Source organism: Lissotriton vulgaris, chromosome 9 (assembly GCF_964263255.1).
Source record: "Lissotriton vulgaris chromosome 9, aLisVul1.2, whole genome shotgun sequence".
Classification (NCBI taxonomy): Eukaryota; Metazoa; Chordata; class Amphibia; order Caudata; family Salamandridae; genus Lissotriton; species Lissotriton vulgaris.
Window position 1 is genome coordinate 323,382,010 of NC_141697.1, and position 26,547 is coordinate 323,408,556.

General features: G+C 43.1%; 1 protein-coding gene across 1 annotated transcript in view; it reads left to right on the forward strand.

The window, feature by feature from the left end:
* The window catches only part of SPATA7 (spermatogenesis associated 7), a 509,081-nt gene that overhangs the window by 45,799 nt on the left and 436,735 nt on the right, over positions 1–26,547 (forward strand). Inside the window, exon 2 of the mRNA XM_086937621.1 lies at positions 8,417–8,458. Within this exon, the coding sequence (XP_086793747.1) occupies positions 8,417–8,458 (42 nt within the window). The remainder of the gene's footprint in view (positions 1–8,416; positions 8,459–26,547) is intronic.

Sequence of the window (26,547 nt, forward strand, 5' to 3'; positions counted from 1 at the left end):
TGAAATACAGCTAAAATTTGTATTTGTAATTGCATCTGCCAACATAAGTCACTTTATGTAAATGCTGCTATAATAGTTTTGGGGGCAATTATAAGGCACTTTAGTAAGTTTTATGGATTTTTAATTATTGCGTTATGTATGAACGTTTTGATGGAATGGTCATCTATCAACGTATTATTGGAGGATCACTTTAAGATGCTAATAACTCTGTGTATAGTATATGCTTGTTTTATTCGATTGTTTTTATCTTTCCTTGTTTACAATGATTTTAATTCATTAACAAATAAAATACTTACTTATTTACTTACTTACAGTTGACTCTGGGTGAGTTTTTGATTTGCTCAAAAGCTCCGCCCATTATCCCCTTTGGTAGTGCTAAAATCAACAAGAAGCACACAAGACGTCAGCGGTTTCTTTTATGTAGTCGCTTCACTGTGAAATGGATAAAAAAATAACAAAAACCCTTGAGTGGTGCGCACGTGCCTCAGCAAGACATGTGGTTTCAATTATCGTGCCTCTGTCTGGGAACGATAATTGAAACCACATGACAGCCGGTGCGCATAATAGACACCAATAGGCTGTGGGCAAAGCAATGCGCCCACCTTTGGCCCATTGCATGCTCTGTTTGTAAAAAACACACACGTAAAGCCCAATAGCGTGCCACAAAAGGAAAAGCACACTCTTGTGCGTGTGCCATTCCTAGGTCAGCTTCTGAAACCCCATTTTTACCTACTAAATGTCTCGCGCTGCGTGCGCAGTGCTGTGCACTGTAGCGCTAGGCGAAAGATCTAAAATGACTAAATAATGAAGTAATACTATTACAAAATGTGCCCCATTATGTCTGCATATTTTGGCGTTTCTTGCTGTACAATTTACTAAAACCTGACGCATAATTTGGCCCTCTCCTACAGCATAATTCCAGTTGCCCTGGATTACTACAACAATAATAATGGAGACACAATCAAATATGAGAAGAGGAAGGAGGTAAAAAGACAGAATTTTCAAAATGTATCCAACAACAACTACAGTGGAATCCATGTTTTGAATAAAGCTTTTTTCAGAGACACCTTTTCAATTAACTGAACTTTTGGTGGATACTCTGGAAGAGTGGGGGCAAGACCTTGACTGGTGCCAGCGGGCTGAAGAAACAGTGTATAAGAGTAGGGGATGTGTTAAAAAATGGGAAAGAATATGGGCGCCCTTGCAAAAATACAGAGGGTTGTGCATGGGAGAATGATATACAACAGCTTAAATGGGGCGGGGTGGCGCTTGGTAGAGAGGTCCTGGGCCAAGACATTTGCTATACAAATTTATCATGGTATGTAGGTCAACCCGGGGAAACCTTTTCATGTGTTCTAGTCTCCTGTTCCCTCGAGAATATTATTATTGATGTACTGTATCAACCTCACTGTGTACCAATGCAAGTGATTCCTGTAAAGTGTGGTCTTTTGAGCAATCTTAAAAAAGAGTTAAAAAAAGAAAATTTTGGTGGATGTGTACAAATATGTGCAAAAAATAAAGGAAGCCAAATATTGCTTTACTGGTAAGGGAAAAAAAGCATATGTGAGAGAAGGAAGGGAATAATACAAACAAGGAATGTTGGGACCTAACTGGTGCTCACATGCTGGCAAGCTGAAAAATAATGATAATGAAACAAATGTGACTCTCCATTTTTGCGGGAAATTAATGCTAAAGAAAGTACGTGTGGAGTAATCATATAAAGGAAAAATCAAGAATTTATCCCTTACTAGTGTCGGGTATTCAATATGATTTGAATGATTCTCTGGTAACTAAGGATTTTGAAAATCAAGTGGACAAAAAGAAAGGAGGTTGAAAACAGAATGGGAACAAAATAGCAGACGGGTGAACCCTAAACACGTATAACAAGATAATACATTGGAAGAAAAGTAGACAGAAAATGGGGAATGGGGAAAATATAATTACCATTAAAGGTGATCATGAAATAAAGGGCCTGTTAGAACAATATGCATGCAGTGAAAAATTAGAAGAAATCCTATTTAAGACCTGAAAGAAAATTGAGACAACACATCCAATAAATGAAAAGAGAAAATTGATGATGTTGCATATACATTCTTGAAAATAACATAACAAATTAGGCCAACATTATACTTTCTCCCAACGGTACATAAGAAATTCAAAATCCCTTTGCGTTGGTCTACCGTATCTTCACAAGACTTATTGTTTAAAAGATGTCACAGTATAATAGACTACTCCTGGTACCCATTTAAAAATCTAAGATCCTGCCTCAGGAACACAACAGATTTGCTAACTCACTCACCAAGTGCACTGTGGTTGAAGTCCTACCAATTGATCACCATAGACGATTTAGTGTAATGTAAGTTAGTTAAACACCAAACGTGAGTTGAAGCATGCAAACACTTTGTACAGTAAAAACCAGCTCTCTACAAAAACAGACTGAAGTATTAGTGGAGATGATGCAGATCTGTCAATCGTAATGTATTTCTGTTTGACTATCATTTATACAAACTGAGCTGTGGCACATCGATGGGATTTCTTTCTCTGACGGTCTCGCTTTGGGCTGGTGGGAAAAGTAGTCAGATAATGACGCGCACATGAAAATAATATAGAAAAAATGTGATGCAGTTAAGATTTATCGAAGACTTATTGATCATGTGGGATGGATATTTAAGAACTATTTTTCAAAATGAACCAATAATGAAAACTATTTATTTGAAATTTACATACAACTACATTAACACCAAAGGAGCTTATTTAGAAACTGGCAACTATACATAGTGAAGAAACAGCAACTCTCAGTTTGCTGCATGCTCGTAGTTGCTATAATCGCAATGTGACATTGATTGTTGCATTTGTAGAATTCCTTCACCTAAAAAGAAATTATTCATAGGAAACAATTTGAAAATCACAGTCTGATAACAAAATAATGATCTAAGGAGAGAAAATATAAAAAAGCAATTGAAAAAGGATTGGTTAGAAAAAGCAGGGAAACAAAGGATCTACTGATCATGAAGAAGAATAAAAAGAGCTACAGAAGCAACAAAAATACAGAAATGTAAGGATGATGTACATCAAATGAGCAAAAGAAATACAAATATTATGAAAATGCAAAAGTGTATTGTAGAAGATGATCCGAACATTGGGAAGTTAACTAAGATGCCCTGCAGGATCTAATAGGAAGACAAAGTCCATTAAAGATCACCTATGAAGAAATAAGCATTTTTTTTTAATGGATACTTTGAAATGTAACCATCAGAAGGCTTGCTAAAAATTGAAGTCATATGAAATAATGATCATAAAAGAGAAAGCAGAAAACTTAAGTCCTGGAGGAAAATAACTTAAAACTGCAAATTTGTGGTATAGCGCCACGCCAGCATGGACAATTTTCTCACAAATCATGTTAATTGAGATGTATTAGCATTTTTATGAATACTATTATTTCACATGAAATATGTAGGCAGTACATGGTAAGATACAAGTTATAGTTGATGTAGTGTGGCTAGCGAGTTGACAACACTGTTTACGGAGGTGTGCATGTTATAGTATTTTGAAGTTGGTGCATAAATTATAAATTTATGATACAACTATAACTTTCGGATTTCTAATGTTTGTGGAGCTTAAGTTTGATTTGTATACGAAAAATAAATAATGTTTTCCTAACTATAACTGAGCTATAACCCCAGTTTTTTTCATTGAATTACAATGGGGTTTATTTTTTAATTAAAAAGGTTTTTCAAATCGTCGTGGAGTGACATTAAGTGGAGCGTCATAGAGTACAATGAAAAGTGGAGTGTCGTAGAGTGAAATAACTTGGAGTGGAGTGGCATAGAGTGAAGTGGAATACTGTAGAGTGGAGTGTCGTATAGTTAAGTGGCAATAAGTGGAATAGCATAAAGGGGAATACCTTTGAGTGGAGTGGTGTAGAGGGGAATAGCATGGAGTGGAATAATGTAGAATGGTATAGAGTTGAATGGCATGAGTTAAATAGAGTAGAGTGGCATAGAGAGGCGTAGAGTGGAGTAGCGAGGAGTGGAATAGCATAGAGTGGAGTGACGTACAGTGGAGTGTACAGTAGGGTGGCGTTGAACCGACTAGCATAGAGTCAAAAGGCATAGAGGTGAGTGGCAGAGAGTGGAGTAGCGTGTCGTAGAGTGATGGATCGTGGAGTGGTGTGTTGTAGAGTGGGGTGATATGTTGTGGAGCGGCGTGTTGTTGAGTGTAGTTTAAACAGACCTATCGAGAAAATGACTGAATGGATTTACATGAAACAAAGAACTCTGGGGCCCTCAACACTGGCCTTGCGAAATGGGCGCTCTTCCCACACCTTCCCGCCAAGCTCGAAATCTGGGCATCACTACTGATGACTCACTCAATATGCACTCCCGAGCAGTTATAGTAGCAGCTACATGCTTTACCATGCTAAAGTGGTTAAAAAGAATTAGCTGGATGTTACCAGAGTCCACCCAGAAAACCATGGTCAATACCTTGATTACGTCAAGGCTGAACTACAGAAACGTTCTTTACTTGGGCTCAAACAAGGAGGTAACCCGCAGGCTACAGATGGAGCAAAACCCTGCAGCTAGGCTTCTGTGCCGGGTCCCGAGAGCTATCTCCATTTCTGGTCATCTACGATACTTGCACTGGCTCAAGGTGCAGAACCTAGTCAAGTTCAAAGCCCCGAGCTATATGCATAAAATCAAAACAGAAAAAGCCCTGTAATATCTTCAATCTTTGGTCTGTCCTTACTTTCACTCTCGTAACCTCCGGTTCTTCACCCAGGGGAAATTTACCACTCCCAAAATCAAATTATCTTGGATGGGTGGAAGGTCCTTTTCATATCTGGGCCCCTCACTGTGGAACGCTCTGCCTACAGCTCTTCGTAACGAAACTGACTACGTCCAATTTCGCAAATCCTTGAAGATGTGGATTTTTAACAAATAACCTGCTAGCCTTTTTTTCATCTTTGTCTGGGATTTGCTTCTGCCCCGGGTAACCCTCTTTGGGTAGCTGTTGCGCATTACAAATTTAATAAATAAATATATGACATTTTGCAGGAATTTAGATTATGGGGTGGAAAGGATCTTTTTTTCGTAGGCGATCTAGTAGAGTCAAAGTTATAAGGCAAAAAATGTTTTTATATAATGGGCCCTGGTATACCACAGTAACTTCCCTGTATACTGCGGTACATTACTATGAGAAAAAAGTAGATGTTTGGATAATGAAAGCCCTTATGACATTCAAAGGTAGCCGTATTGTTTAGACCACACTTAGGGGTCAATTACAATCTCGACCGAATTGGTTTCAAAATCGTTTCCGACCGAATCGGGTTCTGCGAGTCCGATAGACCAATTACAATGCTTCCGAACATCATTCAGTCAGACTTGCATTGACTTTAGTGGGAGCCTGTGTTCTGAACGTGAACACAGGCTCCCATTGAAAAAAGGGGTGGTTGGGAAAAATCTTGCACCCTATAATAATAATCCTGTATTTGCAAAGCGCACAGCTACCCGTAGGTTTCCAGGCTCTGGGGAGGTTGGGAAGATTAAGCAAGCTATTGCCCAGAGTCACATGGTGCTGGGCAGACCCCTGCCGCTGGTGCCGGGGATCGAACAGTGATCCCCAGTGTCCGACGTCAGTCGCGCTGGCCGCTGCGACACACCTCTTCCACCATGTGGCAGGCAGCTCATGGTACCTGTCACACTGTGCATGGTTGGAAAGAGAGGACCCTTGGGTACCCCCACAGGCCCCAACCGGGGCCCTACAGTTGAAGGGGGCCCGTTACGGGCCCCCAAAGTCAGATTCCGACAACTGTTTTGTGTCGGGCAGACCGATTCGGAACGTCAGAATCGCACATAGTAATCCCTCGGTCGGAAACAGTGTCTATAGAGCTGTACAATTCGGCTCCAAATGACTCGGGCTGCCCAAATGCCGCTCAAAGCCGAATCGGACTGCCCAAATGATTTCCTTGCATCGTAATCGGTCTTTTGGAAATGTATCCGATTTGGTCGGAAACATATGTTCCGAATCGGATTCGGAGAATCGGAATCCTGTTCGGAGCCTTTCGGAAAGAGATCGTCATCAACCCCTTAGTCTGCATTCTGGATTTTAAGTGGACATATAGTGTACTACTGTGTTATAAGTGCATTGGAAGGCAAAAAGCAGTTTAGGTAATTAAGTAAAGGTAAGGACAAGTATTCTTAAGATTTAATATATATTTTTTAAGTTTACAGAGTACCACGCTAGTGCCAGGAAAATATTGTGGTAGTAAAAAGAAAATATGTACAAAATGTAAAATACACTGTATTACACTATATTTCCAAAATATAGATTAGTACAGTGCATTTTTTACTCTTTTACATATTTAATTAAGAACAATTTTTTTAAGTACCACAGTACTCTAGGAGAACCATGGTACTTCATAAACATTTTTAAAAATATATAAACTTACCTCCAAAATGGATCCTTTCTATCCCATAATTGATATTCCTGCCAATGTTTATGAAAATTGGACTGGCCATTTTGACGCTATGTCTGTTTAAAAGTCTATGGAAAATGAATTGATGGAAAAATGTGTTTTGGGCCCCCATTTTTTTTCTTTGCACTCCTTAACGAATCACTGAGAAACTTTGCATCATCCACTAACGCAGAAAAGGCAATAGGTCTGCAAGGTTTCATGAAGATTTGTCAAATGATGGCAAAGTTATTAGCAAGCAAAAATCTGAGGAACTCTTATCTTTACTACAGAGTGCCTACCACCACTCTGTAAAATAGAATAACTTAGAACGAGGAACTACACCCAACGACATTTATAGCCCTGCAATCTAAAAGCCCCACAGAGAACCCATCTAGACTGTCCTGCAAACAGCTCACTCAGCCAGAGGAGCAACTGTGTAACAACCGGAAGTGTATTAGTGACAAAGAAACACCCCCAAGATAAAGAGCAGGTGATTGAAATAAAAAAAACAGGCATGTCACGAAAACTCGCACACAGAACGAAAATTGTATTTGGCAGTGCCAGTCACACTACTTCCCCGCTTACCAAATCAACGACAACTGCCAACTACTCAGAGAAGACCTAGAATGAGTCAAGAAGAAATTCAACAAACTTCTTCTAATCCTAGAGAAGAGGTACACACCCACCGCAAAGTACACTGACTCCCCTTCTAGCAGAAAACATTTCTACAGGAGTAGACTCCCAACTCCCTGAGACAAGCTTCACCGGCCAAGAAGAACGAACAATCACTTCACAGAAGAATATCTAAACACCCTGCTAATATTCTATCAGTGCGCATAGAAAATCTCACTTGCTTCTTCCATACTGCCTCTTCACCGTGATTGGCTTGTGTTGGAATTACTGCAGGTCCCTATCCTGCCTTTCCTCACTATTTGATCAAACAACTACAACCCATTCAAGATTCAGCCACACCTCTTGCTCAGTGTAGCACTTTGAACGCTTTATCTGGCTCTTTGGCCTATGTTCACTCCTTGTTTGTGGCAAGAATATCTCTTTTCAAAAACCTCTCTCTATGTCTATGGCAGGGCTCTTCACCTTACACTCTTGTAGTGACATTAAGCTCCTCCGCTGCCAGGCTACGAGCCTTACCTAGAAGTCCTTAGATCCTCCTGGTTGGCCGCTGATTTTCTTTTAATTTTTTTATTTTGTGCTGCTAAAAAGTGGAATGCACTTTCTATTTACCTTTGGAAAATGTTTGACCCCATGCATGCTCCGTCATGAGCTGCGGTTGCGCTGTGCTCATGACGGAGCGGTTACGTCATGGCCCTGCCGCTGCGCCTGCGGGGCGCGTTCTATTGAGCGGGCGGGGCCATGACGGAACCGCTCCGTCATGAGCACAGCACAGCGCAACCGCGGCTCGTGACGGAGCGGCTCCGTCACGAGCATGCGAGCGCCGCTCTCCCCCCCCCCCCCCCCCCCCCCCCCCCAGCGCTGCGGCGGAATTGCCGCCGCAGCGAAGGGGTTAAATAATTGAAGTAATCATTGTGCTAATCCACAAATGCACATTTATAAGAGAAAAATAATCTGGGACATGTGGAAGGAACAAAGTATCCTGTATATAGAAAATAAACTTCACATTTGTGTTACCAGAACAATATTAAAATATTTAAAGGTGTGTACTTGTAGACTGGCTAACATATTTCTAAATGTTAAAATTATGAAATGATGAACTAACGACTCAAAAAAGAAATCTAGGATGCTGCAAAGACCCATGTTACCATAAAATGAGCCTTCCAGATATATCTCTTTGTTATATTGGGTTAAAATGTGTGCTTTGATTCAAACTGAGAAATGTTTTGAATCAATAGTGAATTCTTTACAATTCAATGTACGTATTGTGTACCTTGCTTGCACAAAACCATTCTTTTTTAAAATACAAACTTAACTTTCTTGTTTCTATAGATAGTAAACTTCGTGGGACATGTACGATGAATACTAATCAAGGTAAGCGTAAATGAACTTCGTATGAAAGATGATGAATAGAGATTTGAATCTCACAGAAGTTAATTAAGTTGGCTTGACTCTCTGCACATATGAACAAGACTGCCCCCTTGTGATCTTTTACTTTTGGTGAACTTTTTTTCTCCCAAGAGTCAAGTGGTTGTGTCTTCAGATATATTTGCCCTATGTCCAAGTATGAAAAGAAATATTTTCTATCAATCTTGTTTCCAGTTTAATAGAATGACCTTGGATGCAAGGGCCAACAATTGGGTTATAGGTGGGACTTTCATACAGTTACTGGCGTGAACAGGAGAGATAAAGAAACTCAGACTCTGAAAAGACAAATCCAGTGTTTCTCCAAGTGCTGGAAAATATGTCAAAATGAATTGGCAAAAGTGTGATGTTTTTTCTTCGTACTGCTTTTTTTCATAGGGCTACCTTTGCTAATTGGAACATAAAATGGTCTAAAGATTGGATAAAACACTAGAGGATTCAGCTGTTTAATGTACGATAAATAATGACAAAAACGAAACTTAATCCATCGCCATTTAGATGTGTATTTTTCTGAGTTGATTTACAAGAAATGTAGAAGGGGGGTTTTACATTCTTTGTGGATTTACGGGAAAGGGTTGAATTTTCGGGGAAAAAACTGTTGTTCAGAAGCATGGCGAAAGGAAGTTCTTTCTCTAGAATACAGACAGTTACTATAGGGCTTTTATGTAATGAACATCTCACTTTTGGATGCAAACTGACTAGACACAGTCACAGTATGGATCAACAGGGAAAATAACTGGCAGGATTTCTGTGCTCCTTAAGAGTGTTATTGTCAATGAAGGTTAAGATAGGAATGAAGCTGATTCTTCTAACAGAATCACATACACTTAATATGTGGCAGAAAATGTTTATGGAACTGAAAGTTAATGTGGCAGTGTCACTTTGGGGTACCCCATCTACCAACTTGGAGAATAACTAATTTAAGTGGAAAAAAGTTGCATTAATGTGGGGAATTTTAAGATAAATTCAGTGTGAGCTGATTCTGTTTTTATTATGATTTGAGTACCTTAAATTCCAATATAAGATTAACCCCTTCGATGCTGATGACGAGCTCAGCTCGTCATCACCCAGGGGGGTCGTGTGCTGATGACGAGCTGAGCTCGTCATGGTGCCACTAAAATGGCATTTTCCAGCACACAGCGGGAAAACGCCTAGCATCCAAGTGGTTAAAAGCAGCAAATAAAGACTTATGTAAGCTCTCCTCGTCACCTTTGATAACTCTGTGTCTTGGCTGCCACATGCTCTTTTTTTGTTTTTAATGTACTGATGAACGCTCTTGTACTTTTTGCATTTCATATAATTTTCAAGGACTTTGCCCGCTTTGTTTATGTCATATTGTATGTCATTTATTTATGTAATATTTTTCTTATTTTAGTATATTAATGTATATATTTTAGTGTATATGAAATATATATTTGTTTTGGCTTCACAACTTTGCAATAAATTAACTGTCTTTTTAATAAGGGTTTAATTATGTCCATAGTTGGACTTTCTGATTTTGGTCAGCAGTTGAGACCATTTTGTGACAATATGGTTAGTCAGTTTCTAACTGTTTTTGATTCTAATTATATGTTTTGTAACATTATACATATAAAAGTACTCTTTATCTTCACTTTCTCAGTGCCTTATAGAAAATTAAGAAAATCGCATGTTTTCCAAAATTATATTACTTATACATGTTGATCTTTTGGAGGTTAGAAATGATGACGTTGTCTTTTTTTTCTCTTTGTGGATAGTTAAAATCTATATGTTGTAGCTTGTTGCTTATTTGTTATCTGACCTCTCTGTAGTTCTGCTTAGTTTAGTTTAGTTTAGTTTGTGCATTTCTAGCACGCAACAGCTACCCCCAAAGGGTTTCCCGGTGCGGTTTTTGTGAAGATAATAGCGTAGGGCCAGGTCAGGAAGAATGTCTAAGTGTTGAATAACCAGGTTTTTAAAGCTTTAATGCTTGTTATGTTATGTTATGTTAATAAGAATTTCTTAAGCGCACTGACACCGATCGGTTTCCTGGCGCTGTCAAAGACAGAGGGCGTATCCAGAGGTTACAGAGCGTACCGGATTCATTGGAATGCTTGTTGGTAGAACCAGATCTTTAAAGCTTTCCTAAATGGCAGGAGATCCGGATCTCCCGAGGGAAAGCATTCCACAGCCGGGGAGCCAGTGTTCCAAATCGACAACCACCAGCACGTTTAAGCTTAAAAGATGGTGCCTGTATGAAACCTTGGTGGGCCGAACAAAGGTTCCGGGACGGGACATGCTTCATGATGAGTCTCTCAATAAATTTGGGGTTTTGCAGTATAATGCTTTAAAAATCATGCAGCCAGCTTTGAAAATGCAGAACTGAGCCACAGGGAGCCAATGGAGTTTTTCCAAAAGAGGGGTGGCTGATTGCCATCTAGGCTGGTTCAGAATCAGTCTGGCTGCATAGTTCTGAAGACGTTTCAGAAGGTACTGAGGTAGGCCCAGATAGATCGAGTTCGCATAGTCTAAGTGCGAGATCACAGTGGCGATCACCACCTGTGTCAAGGCCTCCCGCGTGAGGAGGCGACGAAGCTTCCGGATTTTCCTGAGTTGGAAAAAACCCTTGGAGACCACCTGATCTACTTGTGCTTTAATTTATAGGTCGCTGTTCAAGGTGACTCCAAGTGTCTTTGCCGAAGAAGAAGGAGTCGGTACTTGGCCCATTTCTGCTGGCCAATAGTGCGGACCCCAATGTTTAACACTGTCTCCTGTAAGGACCAGCTCAGTTTTTCCTGGGTTCAACTTCAAATGATTTTGGTCCATCCAAACTTGGATGAACCTCATTGTGGCTTGGAAAATGGATATGGACACTTCAGAGTTGTCAATAGTGAAAAGTAATTGCAAGTCGTCCGCATAATTGAACACCGTCACCTGTTTATCTCTAAGGGCCTGGATAAGGGGAGAGATATAGAGGTTAAACAGGTGGGGTGACAGAGAAGAGCCCTGGGGTACGCCACACGTGATAGTTTGAGTGGTGCCCACCAGGTCGCCCATGCAGACTGCATGAGTACGGCCCTCAAGGAAGGACTTCAGCCAGCTGGCTGCTGTGCCCCGGATGCCAGCCTGAGTGACACGGTCGATCAAGATAGTATGATCGACCGTGTCGAACGCAGCCGACAAATCCAGGAGCACTAAAGCCTGAGGGGAGCGTTTGTTGGCAAGTCACGGAGAGAGTCAAGTACCGAGACTACCACCGCCTCTGTTGAGTGGGCGGGGCGAAACCCCGCTTGATATGAGCCAAGGCACTTGCTGCCAGATTCATGAAGCTACCATTTTGCGATTAGCAAATAGCGAAAAATTGCGTATTGCTATTTGAGAATCGCAAAATGGCATTCATGATAGAAAGCGCCGAAAAATTGCGATTCGCATTCGATCGCAATTGGCGATTGCGATCTAGCCGCAATCGCTAAATAATCGCAGTTTCGTCAATTTCCCATGCCGAAATAGCGATATCGCAAATAGCGATATCGCAATTAGCGATCTCGCTAACAGCGAGATCGCAAAAACGGGAAGGCGCATTTCGAGCCCACTGATGACATCACAACCAGGAAGTAGGCTCACCACACCCACAAACCGAACACAGAGCCAGGGAGTGGCAGCAGTAAAGTTTGGAGCTCCTAAAGCAAGACCCTGCAGCACCCCAGCCTGAAGGAAAGTGCAGAAAGATGTCCCAGGATGCAGCAGCAGGGAGCAGTGGGCAGGAGAGGAAAAGAAAAATGAAATTTTCCGAGGCTGAATTGGAGTATGTCATTGAGGGGGTGTGCAATGACTATGGGAAGCTGTTTGGCAAAGACTCTCGGAGGGTGCCAGAGCCCGAGAAGCGCAGGATTTGGCAGCGCATCCGCGCCCAGGTCAATTCCGTCGGTGTCACCCAGCGCTCCATCGACGACATAAAGAAGCGCTGGTATGACCTGCGAGGACGTTCGAAGGAGCGGATTGCTTTGCGGCTTGGGGACCAACTGGGCACCGGTGGAGGGGAAGCATTAGCCACACCTAACACCCCCTTGGAGAACATGATTGAGGAGACCATAGCGCCAGCAGCCTGCGTGGGGGTCATCCAGCTGGACTCCTCTCGACCCGGCCAACAACAAAGTCAAGGTAAGTGCCATGCGACTGCGACCCAGTCCCCTAACAATGCCCATACATCCTGAACTAGCACCATGACATCCCCAAATATGCAGACCAAGCACACCAAAAAAGCCCCATTGCATTGTGGTATTTGTAGTGTAATCATGAGCCCGCAGTCAGCCCAACAGTGCCAGAGCACTCATTGCTAAGTCTAAACAAAACCCAGTCAGGGAAAGCAATGCTGCGTGCATGTGTCAAATTTTCCAGTGCAATAAACATTACATTAATCATCCACCCTTTCACATTACAGGTGTAGGGGATCAAGCCAGCACCGATAGTGATGCGCTACACATTGCTGAGAGCCCGGAGGACACTGAGGGTGAGGGACAGTCCTCCCAACAACCTGGCACATCACATCAAGCAGCATTGCAGCCAGCACCACTCACAGCACCAACACCCCGTGCCGACAGGGCCACCCCTGCATCCACTGCAGTGCAGCCAGCACCCGCGACAGCACCAACACCCCGTGCCGACAGGGCCACCCCTGCATCCACTGCAGTGCAGCCAGCACCAGTGACTGCACCAACACCCCGTGCCGCCACAGCAGTGGTACAGCCACCACCACCAGCGCCTGGGAGGCAGACGAGGCACACACCAGCTGGCAGGGCACAAACCATCGCACAGAGGCGCCAGCAGCGCCAGGGCCCAGCAGGCACCGGCAGGGCACTAGAAACACCAGACCCAGGCCTGGTCATTGAACGGCGCATGCTGGCGGTGCATCGCACGCAGGCACGCCACATGGCAGCAATGCTTGCACAGATGCAGGCAAATGGGCAACATATTGCCCAGATGACAGCAGCTGTGAGACAGAACAACCAGCTGCTTTTCTCACAGCAGGACATGACCCGTAGACGCCACCGACAACTACTGGCCCGCCTATCCTACACTAGGTCTAACCATGTTGTCGGCCACGCCACATCTCAGCTGGCACGTCGATCACTCGCTATGCAGGCACAAATGGTGCAGTGTTGCCAGGATGTGGCCAGGTCACTCGACCTACTCACTGCTGCTGTGCTTGGCAGACAGGCCACTGGCCGGGATGATGCAGAGGGTGGTGACGACGCAAGTGAGGCTGCGTCGACCAATAGCAGTGCCTCCTTACCACCGTTGCCTCTACCTCGCCGCAGCAGCGGGCCAACAACGTCCCTGACAATGCGGAGAGACGACTTGGGGCGTCTCGTCGTCAACATCGTTGAGGACTGTAAAAACATGAGGGAGGCCATGCAGTCCAGTCCTGCAAACCCCCTACCCCAGCATGGGGAGTTATGCAGTAATACACTCCCCATCAGACAATTATTTTTTTTGAAGGCCAATTTATTGTGAAGTAACATTAAAGATGAAAGGTCATACTTCATACACACTCATGTCATTATTTCATCCGTCATGCATGGGTGCAGTGTTGTGTTAGTGGTATGTGTGCACTAGAAACAGTTTGTAGTGATGTGGTTGTGGCGCCTGTGTCCTTCCGCAGGATCTTCTCCGCGGGCATGACATACATGTGGAGGTGGACGGTCGTCCCCTTCAGATTCACTGCCAGAGATGTCGACAGGTATCCGGCGCTTGGTTGCCATGTTATATAGTATTGCGCAGACAGCCACAATGCGGCAGCACAATGCTGGACTGTAATACATGGCCCCACCTGTCTTGTGCAGTATGCGGAACCTGCTCTTGAGCAGGCCAAATGTCCTTTCTATGCAATTCCTTGTCCGTATGTGTGCAGCGTTGTAACGCCGTTGCTGGGGTGTGGCAGGGTTGAAGTAAGGGGTCAGGAGGTATTCACGGAGGGCGTAGCCACTGTCACCTGAATGAGAGGAGCAGATGGTGATTGCCTGTGCTACGCAGTTACTTCATAGCAATGTGACATTGTTGACAAAGTGCACTTACCAAGTAGGTGTCCTTCACCGAACTCTCCCCTGACCAGTCGTGAGTGGAGGCCGCTGTGCCTGAATATGAAGGAGTCATGGGTACTCCCTGGGTACTGGGCCACAATGTCAGTGATGTATGACTTAGCATTGCACACCATCTGTATGTTCAGGGAGTGGTAAGACTTTCTATTGCGGAACATATACTCTGTGGCAGCTGGTGGGCAGATGGCGACGTGGGTACAGTCTATGCATCCAAGTACATGGGGAAAATGGGCTACATTGTAGAATTGTAGCTTGGTCAAGTCCAATTCCTGTTGGCTCGTGGGAAATGTGATGTGACGCTGTAGCTGGGTGAGCATGGCGTCAACGAAAGTGTGGAGGCAGCGTGACATGGTGGGCTGGGATATCCCCCCAGCAGCCGCTACTATCCCCTGGAAACTCCCGGAGGCCAGGAGGTGCAGGCTACACAATACCTGCACATGTGTAGGCACCGCATTGGTATGGCTTGTTGGGTGCTGCATCAGGGGGTCAAGGTCCTGTATTAGCTGCATTATCATTTCCCCATTCAGCCTATATTTTGCATATATCTGCTCTCTGGTTTGGCCCAGCAAGGTGACCCGCTGGAGGAAAATTCTGTCCTGGATCCTGCGTCTCCTCTGTGCTGCTCGCTGTAGCCTTCAACGCCTCACCACCATGTACATTCCTGGCATTGTGGCACTCCAAATGCTGTTGCTGAATGTCCTTATGTGTGATTGGTCAGGCCTGAACCTGTTGCTGATTGGCCAACGGTTTTTCAAATGTAATTTGTTCATGGCTTTTATGGTTACCACCTGGTTTGAGTTCTCCTTATTTATCGCCGCGCAAACAGCGATTTTTGGGTTTTTCGCTATTAGCGATTTTTTATGAATGCCAATAGCGAATATTTTGCGAAATCACAATTTTTTTTCGCAGATTCCGTGGTTTGTCGCATTTTCCGATTCGCTAATGATCGGCTACCGGGATTCTGCGATTTTTATTGCGAATTCGCTATTATGTGTTAGCGAATTCTCTATTTTGATGTTGAATGCCGATTTCGTCAATTGCGCTCGCAATTGCTTTCTGGCAGCGATTGCGGGCGCAATTTCACTTCATGAATATGGCTGTTGGATTCCTCCATAAAGTTAGACAAGCATTTGGCGACATGGGCCTCCAGTACCTTTGCTAAAACGGCAGTAAGGAAATTGGCCGATAGTTTGCCTTGCATGTAGGATCCGCCCCAGGTTTCTTTAGGAGTGGTATAACCGTTGCTTCTTTAAATGCAAGGGGAACTAGACCGGAGATCAGTGAATCGTTTAGAAGGTTACAGGCAGGAGCCGGGATAACTGAGAGACAATCTTTTAAAATGTAGGGCGGGCATCTGTCTGATGGGACGCTGGATTTCACTCTCACCAACCGCTCCTGAAATAGATCTGGGGTAATAAGAGGAAAGCTACTGAGTGTGCTAGTATGGTTAGTCCTAATAGTGACATCGGTGGTGGGATTTATGGTTTGTGGGATGGTATCTTTAATGATTGCAATTTTCTCGATAAAGAAGACATTCAAAGAGTCACAGAGCGTCTGGGTCGGGGGTAATCTTGGGCGAGCATTATCGAGATTCGTTAGCTCATTAAGAATGGAAAAAATATCTTTTGATCTATTCGTGGAGTTAGTAATACGAGAAGAGAAATAGGCAGTTTTGGTAGCTAAGATAGTTTTCATGTATTCTTTCCTGGCCATAGTATATCTAACTTTTAATTCTGGGGCATAGGTATGGCGCCAGTGTCGCTCAAGTTGGCGCAGGGCCAGTTTCTTGGCTTTAAGGTCTGGTGTGAACCATTTTTGTGCGTCCGCACGCCAGGCCAATTTAACCTTTTTGTATGGGGCATGGATATCACTAGCTGCTTGCAGCCAGTCAGCGAGATTGGTTCCAGAGATGTTAATATCGGATGGTGAGGTGGAATGGTCATAGCCAATGTCTGTAAAAATTCTGATCTGTCTAGGAAGGTCCATTTCCTAGCTCGCCCCCCCCACGGCGGCGGCGGTAGACCTGTTGGGGATGTAAGCAAGGTTAAATTTGAGGAGAAAATGGTCAGACCATACACATGGAATGGTTTCTGGGATTGTGACCAGCAAGGAGTTAGCCCAGACCTGGTCCAAAATGTGGGCTTTACAATGGGTAGGTGATCGCACGTATTGTACAAAATTCAAATTTATGAGGAGTTCCGTGAATTCACATGAGTGTAGTCCTTCCTGTGGGTCGTTAAACCAATAGTTAAAATCCCCTGCCAGGAGAATCCTGGCATGGTCTATGGTCAAGTTGGCGATTAGTTAGCCAAATATGAGAGGGAAAGCAGGCATATTAGTCGGGGGTCTGTACAGGAGAACACAGACCACGGTTGTGTGAGAAATTTCAAGTTTTAAAACGGGGAGACTTTCAAATTAGATCGAAAGATAGCCGCGACTCCCCCTCCCGGTTTGCCCGACCCACGGTCGGCATAGATGATACAATAGTTTGGCGGGAGCGCCGCTATTATATCAGGAGCGGAGTTTGGAGTCAACCAGGTCTCAGTGAGTAGCAGGATGTCTGGTTTGTCCATATCAAGCAAAAGAAAGAGGTCCATCTGGTGTTTTACCATGGAACGAGTATTTAAATAAATTATGGACAAAGGTAGGGGCTGTGGACCAGGCTTCGCCCGGCTACTAGGGCCTAGGTTCATCTGGTTAGTGGGGTCTAAGGGAGAAGAGACATTGGCTAGAATCCCTAGTCTCTGAGCCCGGTTGAGTGAATCCCTGGGCAGCTGGCCCTGGCCGTTGTTAAAGTTCAGCAGATCCTCGCGGGAATAAGGGACCAGACCGGCAGCATGACTAGTCCCGGGGCCTGTCTGGGCGCGGACGGGCGCAGACGGGCTTGCCTTTGGCACGCCGCCGGCGAGCCCACTGCGCTCCCTATGGAAGGAGCCCATTTTATACCCACGAGGGTGGGAGGGGCCGTGCACTAGACCGCTCGCCTGCTCCTCGCCCAAGATGGCGGCGTCTGAGGCGTCTAAGGCAGTACCCCAGGCAGCGCCTGATCAGCTGCAAAGGGGCGAACAACGAGCAGCGAGCTAAAAAGAGCACACTCGCACTCTGTCAATCGGGCACAGGATAGTAGTACCACAAGTTATAAATCAATGAATAAGGTAAAATCACGGGCGCAGTGCAGATTAAAATACGAAATTATTTGTAAATGCACACACACACTCTCTTGTCCCGGCTTTCCGACTCAGGACACACAACACTCTATCAATCCTTGCTTCAGCTTGATAGTCCAACAAACTGAGACAATTTCTTTAAAAATGTGTGTCATTTATTGAGTGCCTGTCAACCATACTGTGGGTTCTACACACAGGTTATTCAGGTCCATGCAGTTAGTCTGCCAGTGCAATGGATGCTGTAGTGGATGAACTGTCAGGTTTTAGATTTCCAATGGCGAAACAAGTTGATGCTCAGCCATGACAAATCTCGAGGTATCTGCACCTCAAAATGAAGTGGGGAAATGGCAGGACTACACCTCTGTGAATCCCTAAATTAGCCCAATTAGGCCAATACATTTTCAGTAGAAATTCACTAGAAGTTAGATGTAGTCCAAGAGAGAATTAACCCACTGCTTGAACATAGACTCCCCCATGTTGGCCTGACCCCAGAGTTGAATTATGCCTTTTATGTTTTAATCTTACCATCTGCTGACCAGAATAAAGCTGTAGGTTAGCTTTGAGTTTAACTTACAATTTTCTCTGGTCACTCATGCCTTTCCTTGCATGGGAGTTTTTTGGTGATAATGCTTTTGGTTCCCTTAAAATACTAATACAGTAACAACTAGAACTACTTTGTTACTTAAAATGTAGTTCACTCATGCCACAAGTGTGTGACATGTGTGAGGTGAGTGCCCAGTGTCCTTTTAGTATTAGGTAATTAATTAATGAATACCATTAACTGATACTGAACCCTTTCAGGATTATCTAGGATACTTTAACCCTAAGTACAGACTTCCTATCAATTTTTTTATATTGGGATTTCATTGGCCATAACCTCAGAGGCCCGTTTTGTGTTTCCCAATAGTGTCTTCAAGGACTCAGTATCTCATTGTATGGTTCTGTGGGAATAAGAGAGCAAGAATTAACATTTATCTGAGGAACAAAAGAGTGCTTTCATCTTTCAGCTCTGGGTTACTTATTTTAGACACCATGTCACCCCTTCTGGAGCTTGCTAACTCAATGCCATTAACATGTCTCCATAGATAGGAAAATCTACATGCTGCCTAATTGGCATTCCGCCTCAAATTTACAGAGCAAAGACTACATCGCTTGTAAAACGCTAATTTTACGTGTGCCACTTTTCTTTTAAATACAACACAGATTAAGAGTTCATTTTTCACATAACTGAATTCGGGCTGGACTGTTCCCATTGGGCGCAGGGTCAAGACTGATTTGCATATGGCTGGGTCCAAACTGGAATGGCATGGTGAGCAAAAAAAATATGGATTTAGGCCCAGATCTCTGTACTGGGTAAATGTATGGCATTGTTCTGCATTCTGTCCATCAATTGTTCATTTTGCCTCCGTCTTCCAGCAGGAAGTCTAGGGGACACCTGGATTCAACAAGCATTGACGAGCAGAATTGTTTTCTCATGGTACCCAGTGGCATTTAAGGAGTATAGCAAAGAAAATTGTTAATTGGCAAATCCCAGTTGTTTTACAGTTAAAAGATCATGTGGTGCCTGGTCTCCAAATCTTATCTTGGTTTATTTTAACGTCTCAAAATGGCAACAGCACTAAAGCATACTTCTAACATTTGTGTCCTGCCTTTTTGATTCATAAAACTTTGGTGAAAATTGGCTGCTTTTTCACTGTTTTCTCCATGCTTGGACATATTATGAAAAAGGTTTCTAATATTACAGTGCACCCTATTTGTATGGCTCAGGAAGTCCAACTAAGACCTTGTTAATTTCTTCCATTTTAAAAAAAGGACAATATAAATAGCACGATTCCCTGTAACCATTACTGGCTTATTTTATAAAGCTAGTTTATTGTGAAAGTTGTTATCTTAACACTTGATCTAATGGACTATAAGATGATGTTCCGTTTTCTGCTATTTTTATAGGTTTTCGTTTCTTTTATGGTGAATTCATTCTGTCCATATGGATTCTTCATGATCCTCTTGTGAGGGCCTCAGCAGTCTATTTTGCCACCCTTGGCATTTGATGTATATTTATACTTAAGAACAAATTACTATGGCCCTGTCATTTGCCCCTGTCCTCCATCTTCATCCTAAAAATACTGGTATTGAGAGATGCCTGTGTCAAGTGACAGTTGCCCCCCACCAGCCCTATTGGGAACAGCGCTCTAGTATAGATGCTCCGAACAAAACTCTTCTCCATTAGTTTGATGTAGTGTCTTAGGAGAGGTTACAGCCCTTGCGCAAAGTTGACAGAGGTGCAAAAGACCTGTCTGGTTAGGCGTGTTATGCAAAGCAGTGCTCTTTGGGGCTTACCTTCCCCAAGGAGCACTGCTTTTTTAATGTCTTCTGATGTCTGCAAGCCTCATGAGGTTAAAACATTTGCAAATGCGTTAGAAGTGTTCAACTATGGCCCTCTTCTGAATGTGGTGGAGTTTAGCACTATTCTATTTTTATTTATTCAAGTGTTTGTGGTTAAAACAAATAGCAATCCCTTTATTACATTGTTTCAAAGTTTTAGTGGAAGCATTTAATGTTTTCTTTTTTATTACTTTTTTAAAGAGACGAGATTATAAAAAGGGGAGTACACTCCCCTTCTTCCCTCTTGAGCATGGCAGGGGTGGGGCTCAGGGGAGAATAATACTTGTACTCACCTCCCACACCCTTAGGCTAAATTCTGGGGCACCAAAAATATTTTGGGCCATTGGGTAAGGCTGGAGTAACAGTTCATAGAGCCAATGATACTCCTTAGTGCCTGGTACCATTGATATTGGGCGTCCATGTGGTCATGATAATCAGCTCTTCTTGAGGTCCTTACTAATGGCTGGACTATTGAAACGCATTAAAGCTGTTACCATTCGTTCTCACTATTGTTTGGTGCTCTTGATATTCTTTAATTCATGGGCAGTTGATGATCCCTACTGCTTGGGGCCTTAAGTCTTACTAATGTTGGAGCCATCAGAACAAGGTGTTATTAATGTCCATGAATTCCTGGTTCTGTTAATGATTATTATTAAATGTGTCTGTTAAGGCCAATTTCTAGTGGTGAAATTGAGCCTCTTGAAGCCAAGAGTTCATTGGCATCAGGAAATTTCTTTTGTAACCACAAAAACTCGTGAAAGTCATTGGAATAAAATGTAGCTAAGGTTGATATTTGGTCTTTTGCGCCTGCAACATAAAACCTCAAGAGACAGAAAGTATAACAAATATGCTAGTTGGTTAACATTAGTGTTGTAAGCACTGTTTATCTTCCATTTCTTAACTAAGTTTTTCTTGAGTACCAGAGAGAAGGTGAGCAAGGTAAAAGAAATGGAAAGAGAGTAAGAGAGAATATTTACATAACCATTGGAAACCCACCACCCAGCTTTATGGTCTCCATTCAACTGGTTTTTCATGAAGTTAGCTATTCATAAGAATGTCATTTGAAGCCAATATCAATTGCCTACAGATTTGGCTTTCTATGACGTTAAGTGTGGATGGAAACTCAATTTCTCTATTACTCCTACCAGAGAGTGTACCCATTGTGCCTATGAAGGACAAGTTAGCTGGCCAGCCTTGTATTACAACTTGAGCTAAACATGGAATTGGACCCCCCTGTTCTGGAATACTTATTTGTCTACCTATTGCAAAGAAATCTCGGACAGCTTCGTACCTGTACTTGTATCTGTCAAGTAATTTATTCCAGCTGTTAATTTCTGGCCTAAGATTCAGGCATTGTTTCTCCTACATTTGGGTAGAGGTAGCACGCCTCTAAGTGTCTTACAAAATGTGTGCTACTTCATTTGTGAAGCACTGTCATCTGCTGTGGCACATCGAGCAGCTCAGCTTCCTAGGCACAAGTTTGCTGGGTGTGCACATCTCAGGGATGGTATAGTCTTGGTGCTCCTGCAGTCCACATCTGCTGTAGGGGGCTCGGCTGGTCTGCCTATAGTGTGCCTATCTGCTGATTTTGTTTCCATGTCTTTGTTTGGGCTCTCTGACTGGGCACCAGTAGTTTCTAGGCATTCTCCATGGCTCCAATCTTAGCAACCAGCACTTCGCTCATGCTGGTTGGGTTTTTTTGACACGAGGGAGCAACAGTAGTGGAAGACCAGAGGGCCTGATTGATTGTGAATAGGAAAGCACTTGCCTCTTGGGCTCCCTGCACCACTCCATAGTATTTTTACTCAACGTGATGGCACCACTATATAATTTTCAAATTAAAGATGTCTACTTTAGAATACCTTGCTACTAGGCTCCGACCTATACAGTACAGAGGCCCGTTTCCTGTACTGTTTCCTGAGCTGTCACCTTCTATATGCCCTTGTTTAAATTAGATTTCTTTAGAGAGGGACATGTCCCAATACTTTTGACGTGATAGTCTGCCAGGTTCATCATCTCCTGTACTACTCAATTTTGTCGCTTTCCCTTGTTTTATTTGGAGGATTCTGCCGTTTGCACTATAGTTTTTCCTTTGGAATTCCACTGCCCTTCTGAGTCATTTTATTCAAGTCAAGTCAAGTCAAGAGATTTATATAGCGCGCTACATACCCATAGGGTCTCAAGGCGCTAGAGGAAGGGTGGGGAGTTACTTGTCGAATATCCAAGTTTTAAGTTGCTTTCTGAATGCTAGGTGGTTCTGAGTAAGGCGAAGGTGAGTGGGAAGTGAGTTCCAGGTTTTAGGATTTTGATAGCTAACTTGTTAAGGAGCCTTTTGTACTTTTTACTTCTACTGGAACTCTTATGAGACATTAGCCATCTCTCATGACTTCCAAAGTGAAAAATGGCACCGTAGCTAGAGGAACTAGTCTCACTTTCCTCTGGAAAACGAAAAGTAACTTTTACTGTTGCCTTCCGCCCTTAATAAGCAAATGGACTTAGCCCATGTCATTGAAAAAGCAAGGCAACTTTGCCATATATCTCCTGTACTTCGTCACTTCATTGACTGCCCTTGGGACTATAGTATCAAGCTTAAGTGTGATTGTCTCAACTGTGCAGCATACATTTTGAAGCAATCACCATATTTCTCTTCTGAATTGTTGTTAGCAACAGGCTTTTACCATAGTCCAAGCAGGATTTTTTTTCTATTTGAAAACCTGTGGTCAGAAATTCAATGTCTCAGCCTGCTTCACAACATCCCTCAAATTTAGAATTCAGTTCCTCTATGTCTATCACCTTCATTTCGTCTCTTGAGGGTAAGAATGGAAAACATTATTGAGTTTTTTGTTGATTCTCAGCAGTAAAGTAGCAATGCTGTTTGTTTTCTGTTGGGGCTGGTATGTTGTATTGCACAATAAATCTATTTACTTCAAAATGTCTGTCTTTTGTTTACTGTGTATTAAGACATGTTCATATAGGCATTTGTATTAGTACTAGTTTATAGTTCCTTTATTCTACGCCAGGTCTGCGCTCCAAATACTGTAATTAATAAACAACATAGATAATGTTGAAAGTATTTGGGACAGATTGCTGTCTGAGAAACGCCACGGTTATAGTCAAGCCTATCAACATGAATCTGATTTTTAGAAGTGGCTTACCATTTACCTACACCTTTTGGAACATGGTGACGTAGTACATGATGTACTGATTTTCGCATGATTGCCCCGTTACTTACTGTATGGTGGCTTTGGAATGGTTTACTTAAATAAGTTGATCAAAGTAATTATTTTCTATCTGCAATTCTGCTTCTCCCAAGTGACAGAGATGGCATGTGTGTTATTTTTGTTTCTCACGAGGAAACAACCTTTACAACGCAACTTTTACAACGCACTACCATTACAACGAAACTTTTACAACGCAACATCCATTACATTGCATGCCATTACAACGCAACCATTACAACGCATGACACTACAACGCATACCACTACAACGCATGTCATTACAACGCAGTCATTACAACTTATACCATTACAACGCATACCATCGCAATGCATAGTACCCTTACACTATCCAACACTTACCCTACTGTTGCACCCCTTGGAGTTAGAATAGTAATTTTTACCCCTACACTATCCAATACTTACCCTACTGTTGCACCCCGCTGGAGTTAGAATAGTAATTTTTATCCCTACACTATCCAATACTTACCCTACATGCAATGTAATGGTATGCGTTTTAATGGTATGCGTTGTAAAGGTAGTATGCGTTGTAATGGAATGCGTTGTAAAAGTAGTTTTTAAAAATGTGTTGTAACGGAATGCGTTGTAATGGATGTTGCGTTGTAAAAAAAGGGTTGTAAAGGTATACGTTGTAAAAGTATGCGTTGTAACGTCATACATCCTTCTCACGATGCATCATATCGTATCGGAATGGGAATCGGCAGACCATGGGTCTGCGGTTCCACATACCTAATTACAGTGTGACCGCACATGGTGCGGTCATAAACTTACATTTCCCTATGGGAGCTTGTGCTGCAGCCTTAGCACAAGCTCTCATATAGAAATGGGAGTTCCTGCCACACGGTGCAGGGATTCACAGGGGCCCCTTAGGCCCTCAACTGGAGGCCGCTGGGTTAAGGGGGCCCTGCTAGGGGCCCTCAATGTCGCTTTCCGACAGGTTTTCCAAGTAGGAAAGCTCGACATGGTAAGCCTGTCAGAAACAACATCATATTCCCAATGGCGGAAACGCTGTCCATTGGGATTACCTGCCAGTCACCGACGGGCTGATGGGCTCCTTGAGCCAGTTGTAATTCAGCCGGAATGACCAGATAGTTTCCGTTTCGACCGCCTGCATTGTAAAGCGGCGGTCGAAACTGAAACCACGGTCGGAGGCTAACCGAGCCTCATTGTAATCTGGCCCTAAGTGATTCAGGCCTTGCTAGTTGCTCCACTTTGGACCACATCGGGCACACGTATGCATGTTATATTAGGCTTTCTTTCTTTACCACTTTCCTTCACGCCCCTCACTTTTCTTTTGTTAGGTCTTACTACTACTCCCCTGCTTCTACAAGTGCATAAATGTATCTAAGTGGCATTTGTCACCTTTGATTATTCTCAAAAAGTGGTTACACATTGCTTAGTCTTCTTTGCAAGTCAAATCTGATTTTGCGGACCGACCTTCACACAAATAGGTCTGTTCACTTAGTACCGAATTGCAGAGAGGTCGCAGAACGATCTGGCGAATGAATATTCATGTCATGATATCAATATCCCTTAGGCGGTCGTATTGGGCCACAATCACAAGAATGGTGACCAACTGGGGACAGCAGACCACTATGTCTGTGATTGTGTTTAAGTAGAGACATTTTTTCTTTGAACGTTGCCAGTTTTTGTTAAAGAAAACAGTACTACATTTTCTTGCTTTTTTCAAGATTTACAAAGGGGAATAGTTCAAGTGGGACCCTTTTCCCTTTGCTAAAGGGGACCTATTTCACTTTGCAAATCCGATACTGCCCCCTTTTGATGAGTCTGTATCTGAACAATGGTTTGCAACTGTAATTGTTTGTCGCCGCAAACCATTGGTACATTACTCTCCGATTCGTAAATAGGATGGGAGTCGCCTCTTTCATGCCCCCCTCCTATTTGTGATTTCATAGGGTCGCAAAAGTGTTTTTTATGAGTCAGAAAGAACTTTCCAATTCGTAAAAGAGCATTTATACATAAAGAAAACCCCCTTTTCGGTCGTAAACCCTCTGATTTGGCAAATTGCAGGTTTAATGTGGGAAATAACACATGGGGTGATGAGGCAGAACGTAAGAAGAACGTGTTTGATCTCTGGAAAGAGGTGCCAACAACTGCCACTCCGATGGACATAGAACACTGATTACATTCTAGCCATTCGCGAGGAATCGTGCGTACACACACAGTAGGGAAGAGAGAATGGGGTAAGAGATGACAGCCAGTGGAACAAACAACAACACAATAGCATGTAAATAATGGCAATTCAAAGTTACACATGGTTTGCGTTCACAGTAGTGCTTTGTAGATGAGGCCCTAGCTCACAGCAGGAGTGAAGTACTTATAATGGGAGAGCACAAGCACTTCTCATTGACAAATACGTACTGTGGGATAGTGAACACTGGCACATCTGTATTTCAGGTTCAAGCACAGGTCTGCTCTAAGTGCTGGTGCCCTTTTTCGGTTGCCAAACATTACTTCACTGAATTTAGTCAGTATGGTTTTCAGAAGAATCGACTCCCTTCTGAACGCCTTTCCCTTCGCATAACGTGGAAGGTTAATTGTCGGGCTAATCGCCCCATTCCCGACTAATGCATTTCTGTCACAATGAACGCATGCCCCCAGGCACGTCATTTTCGTCCTGTCTCACATTCCCATAAAAATTGTATGTCAAATTGCTGACACAATATAATCACCCGCAAAGCTCCAAGCACAGTACGTATTGATTATTTTTCAAAACGACCAGTACGTTTAAGCTAGTGTGCTGATCAAGTATATCCAATGGGGCCACTCGGATGGAAAGAGGTGAGTGATGAACATTGTTTTCTGCTTGAGCTCTATTAAAACGTTAGTTTGTTGGGTTGAGGGAACAGTAACTATGTCTCGCTATACAGTGTTTTTTTTCTTCAGTTTGCACACCCAATATCACATGGCTACCCTGTTATCTGTATCACTACAGAAGCCAGGTAGCTCGTCCTTTTGACAGTGGCACCCCTCAACTCGAATGCTTTCCTGGACCACGGACCAAGTACTCCCTTGAACACCATTAAAACTACTAACAAGAGCAGCTGACCTAGTGTCTCTTAGTATTCTTTCACTTTTCCAACACACCACTATCCCTGTCTACATTTTTTACACATGTTCACTTCACTAGACAGTTTTTAATTTGTATTTATAACTTGGATAGCAAGGTACATT